Source organism: Penaeus vannamei, chromosome 27 (genome assembly GCF_042767895.1).
Source record: "Penaeus vannamei isolate JL-2024 chromosome 27, ASM4276789v1, whole genome shotgun sequence".
Taxonomy (NCBI): domain Eukaryota; kingdom Metazoa; phylum Arthropoda; class Malacostraca; order Decapoda; family Penaeidae; genus Penaeus; species Penaeus vannamei.
In genome coordinates this window covers 26,051,519-26,056,518 of record NC_091575.1, presented here as the reverse complement: position 1 = coordinate 26,056,518, position 5,000 = coordinate 26,051,519, and the positions used below count along the sequence as shown (strand labels likewise).

At 27.0% G+C, this 5,000-nt stretch overlaps 1 protein-coding gene across 4 annotated transcripts in view; it reads left to right on the top strand.

The window, feature by feature from the left end:
* LOC113806665 (neuronal acetylcholine receptor subunit alpha-7-like) overlaps positions 1-5,000 on the top strand; it is a 143,170-nt gene that overhangs the window by 103,359 nt on the left and 34,811 nt on the right. For 3 of the 4 annotated variants that reach the window (XM_070141085.1, XM_070141082.1, XM_070141084.1), the window contains exon 7: positions 1,475-1,561. The exons of the other annotated variant lie outside the window; for it this stretch is intronic. In XM_070141085.1, coding sequence (XP_069997186.1) covers positions 1,475-1,561 — 87 coding nt within the window. The remainder of the gene's footprint in view (positions 1-1,474; positions 1,562-5,000) is intronic. 4 annotated transcript variants of the gene reach the window in all.

The window sequence follows — 5,000 nt, the reverse complement described above, 5'->3', positions numbered from 1 at the left end:
ATATAACTGAATATGTAACAAACGTTTTATAAAAAAAAATAATAATAATAACAGCAATAATGATAATGATAATAATAATAATAATAATAATAATAATAATAATAATAATAATAATAATGAAGCCAACTTCCCATTAACTCAATTCTAAACCTTGATTCTCCCAAGCAAAATTAATAACATTAACCCCCATAACATAGATCTTATCAAACCCTCAAAAGCCCTTTTGTATTGTCATTTCCCCCCGTGCATTTCCCCTCCACTTCCCTCGCGACGCCTAACCCGAGTTCCCGGCTTGTCTGCTGAAATCCGACGGCCTGCCAGGAGAGCGTCAAGGCGAAAGGGGGCTAAGAGTCGTTCCCGGGGACCCAGGATTATCTTTTTGGCTTTTGTTTATGGCGACAACTCGCTCCGGAAGGGATGACGGGGCAGGGTATTTCGGGGGCTCTGTCGCGCTGGCTCTAAGAAGGTTATTGTTGGCCGGGGAAGGAGTAGGAAGGGGTGGGGTGGGGTGGGGGTTTAGGAGAGGGAAGAGAAAAAGAATGGGAAAGAAGGAACAAAGAGACTCAGATAGATAGATAAGAAGTTTGATAGTCAGATAAATACCTGTCAGTGTAGATCCTCGGATAAATTGGTATTCTGTAAGATAGCTGGCAAGATGAGGAAGACGAGAAGAGAAGGAAAGACGGAGGGAAATTGAGGGGAAAAGAAAGGTGTTATTAGGAGAGGAGTCTCACTCAGGCAGCCATGGAGTCGCAGTCGTGTCGGCGTGAAACCTCTCGTTTATTTTAGTGGAACCGATCACTGGTTCGGCGCTAGGCTCCCCCGCCCCTGATCCGTCTGCCCTTCAGAGGATCATGAAGGGCCTCGTCCTTGAGTAAGATGGATGGCACCTTGGGAGTCTGGGCGCTGCTGGTGCCACGGCGAGAGGGAGGCTCTTCCTCCTCCTCCTCCAATAATTCTCTCTCTCTCATTAGCCTCCTTCTGCTTCTCTCCTTCTCTTTCCATTTCCCCCTTTCACTCCAGGGACCGGGAGCTCAAAATTTCGCGGATCGAACTTTCTTTTCTCTTTCCTGAATCGGATCAGTCAGCGAGTGTCTCCGAAAGCGTATCAAGATGTCTTCGTCTTAACCACTTTTACCCCACAGGTTTTCTTTTTTTTCCCAGAGGAACAGATATATATATATATTTAAGCAGGATATGTCGATTGTTCAGTCCAGGTCTACAAAGCAGTGAGGAACCCGATGTGAACAAGAACCATTTTTCACACGATGGAACACAGTCGGATGAACAAACGGACGCAAAAAATACCTTACCAAACCTTCAACCCAAAAATCCTAGCCAAAAAAAAAAGAAAAAAAATCCTTATAAACTATATCCATTTCCCCTTTATAAAAAAATGATTTTTTTTTTTAAATCTTGAAACCTCCAGCGTCCATGAACCTTTCGACTGATGCCACACACTCTTCTATTTCAGGAGTCACTATACTGCTCTCGCTTACCGTATTCCTAAACATTGTCACCGAAAATATACCTGAGACATCCGATGCTGTACCCCTCATATGTATGTAAACCGGACAACGATGGTAGCTCAGTAGATTGTACTCACTCACATCTGAACGTTTGTCGTATAAAAAAAAGAAGGAAGATATATAAATCTACCACGACTCTCATGTTCAGTTTTTTTTTTTATCTTTCAGTCTTGCACACTAACATACTTACTTCTACACTCGGACGCCATAAGTGTCCACATGCACATATATAGCGGCAGTTTTGTGATCCACCGTTCAGTCGTCTTTTTGGTTCTATTCACGAACGAGCTTCCGTTACACAGTCACTCTCAAGGGTGATGGAAATCAAGTCTCTATTTAAGTTCGTCTTATTATTTATAATCATCATCATTCTTATCATCATCGTCATCATCATCATCGAAATGATGTGGTGATAATAATAAGGATAAAGTTAAAAGCAACAGTAATACTGCTACTAATGATAATGATATCAGAATTAATAATAAAACTAATAACACTAATAATAATATTCACTAGTGATAACAGGGATAATGCTAATAATGATAATAAGGAAAATAGTATTGAGAATAATGATAGTATTGATAATGATTATATTGATATTGGTAATTGTAGAAATTAAAATATGAACTGAAATTACATTAATGATAATAATGGTAATAATGATATTGGTTATAATGATATTGATGATGATATTAATACCAATATTGGAAATTTAATTGTAACGATAATAAAAGTTATAACATTAATAATGATGTTAATGATAAAGTAGTAGTAGTTATAATAAAAAACAATAATAGTAATTATAATAATAATAATAATAGTAATAGTAATAATAATAATAATCATAATAATAATAATATCAATGATAAAAGTAATGTTAATTGATAATAATCATAATGAATACGATGATAAAAATATTACTAATGTTACTGATAACGATAGTGATGATAATAATGATAATAACGAAAATATTAATAATGATGATAACATAACATCAACCATGATCATAATAAAAACAAAAGTGATTATGGTGATGATGGTAAAAATTATTATTATCATTATTGAAATTATTATTATCATCGTTGTTATCATCATTATTATTATCATTATCAATTCCATTGTTATAAATATTATTATGATTATTATTATTGCTATTGTTATTGTTATTGTTAATATTGATAATAATGATACGAAATATGAATAATAACAATAACTATACTAACAAAAATAACAATGAAGGGAATGGTAACAGTAAACAACAATAATAAAAACGATGGTGATGATAATGATGATAATAATAATAATGATAATAATAATTATAATGATGTTGATAATGATAATGATGATAATAAATATGGAAATGAAAAAAATGACGATAATGATGATGATGATGGAGATGATGATAAAGCTAATAATAATAATAATAATAATAATAATAATAATAATAATAATAATAATAATAATAATAATAATAATAATAATAATGATAATGATAATAATAATAATAATAATAATAATAATAATAATAAAATAATACAATAATAATAATGATAATGATAATAATGCTATGATATGATAATGATAATACTGTAGCAGTGCTAGTGCTACTACTAATAATGATGATATTTATAATAAAAAGCAGGATTATCATCATGATAAAATTGGTAATTAAAATATGTAATGATAAGCTCATAATAATTATTGCTGATAAATAATAATAATGATGATAATGATAATAATACTATCGATAAAACGCAATAATGATAATCACTAAGATTAAAATAATACTAATAGTTATAATAACAATAATAATACTGATAAGGAATGAATGATGGAAATCATACTAATAACCTAAATTATGATAATAATTATGATACTAACAACATTAATGATCATTTAATCATTATCATTATCATGATTATCATCATTATCAGTATCATGATTATCATCATTATCAGTATCATGATTATCATCATTATCATTATTATTTTTATTATTAATAATATCATTATCATTATTATTATTATCATCATTATTATGATTAATATCATGGTGATAATAACTAATGATAATAATGGGAAATGATAATGATAATAATAATAATAGGGATAATAATAAAGGTAATGATAATAGTCATTGTAAATAATAATGATAATAATAATAGTGATAATGATAACAATAACAATAATTATAATGCTAATGACGGTAATAATAAAGAAAATAACAATAATAATATTAATGATAATGATGATGATTATGGTAATGAAATTAACAACAACAATAATAATGATAATAATGTAAATTATTATGATAAAGATAAAGATAGGAATCTTGATAATGAAAACGAATATAAAGATAATAATAATAATTAATAATAGTAATAGTAATAATAATAATAATAATAATTAAAATAATGATGATAGAAGTACTATTGATGACACTAATGATAAGAATAATGATAGTAATAATTATAATGGTGGCAGTAAATAAGCTTATTATTTTTATTTCTTTCATTATTATTAATAATATTATTGTTAGTAGTACCAGTAGTAGAAATATTTTTATTATTTTATTATTATTATTGTAGTTATTACTTCTCGTTATCATTGTTATTTTTATAATCATGTTTATTTTTTTTATTGTTAATATCATTATCATTACTATTACCTTTTTCATTATTATTGTTATTGTTATCATTATCAACATTATTAATATTGTTATTATCATTATTATTATTACCATACCGATAACAAAGTTTTGTTGTTATTATTATCGTTATTCTTCTTAATTATTACCATAATCATTACTACTAGCATTAAAATTATTAATGGTATTATTTGATATCATTATTATTTTTACTTTCGTAATGATAGCAAAATTCGCTACTATGTTTTAACAGCACTAAGAAAAGCAACAATATGGAAAATCAAGTGAAAAATCCAGAAATGAAATGAATATTCTTATTCTTATTAATATTTTAGGATTAATTATTTTTTCTTACAGTTAACGTGACTCTTTACTATTATTATTATTATTATTATTATTATTATTATTATTATTGTTATTGTTATTATTATTATTATTATTATTATTATTATTATTATTATTATTGATATAATAATTACTATTGTTACTATGATTATTGTCCTTTTATTACTATTATCATTATCATTATTATTACTGTTACTTATATAATAATAGTTATGATATTAATGGTAATACTAGTGACAATAATAATGATTATTATTTTTGTATCATCATTATCATTACTATCATATTTTTTTCATTATTATTATTATTATTATTATACAATATTTTAGTATTATTGATTATAATTATCATCATCATGAATATTATTATAATTACCATTATTAATATTATCATAAACTAATCTTTATTACTATATATTTTTTATTATAAATGTTAATGTAATTATTATTTTCCTATCAATATCATTATATTATTTTTATC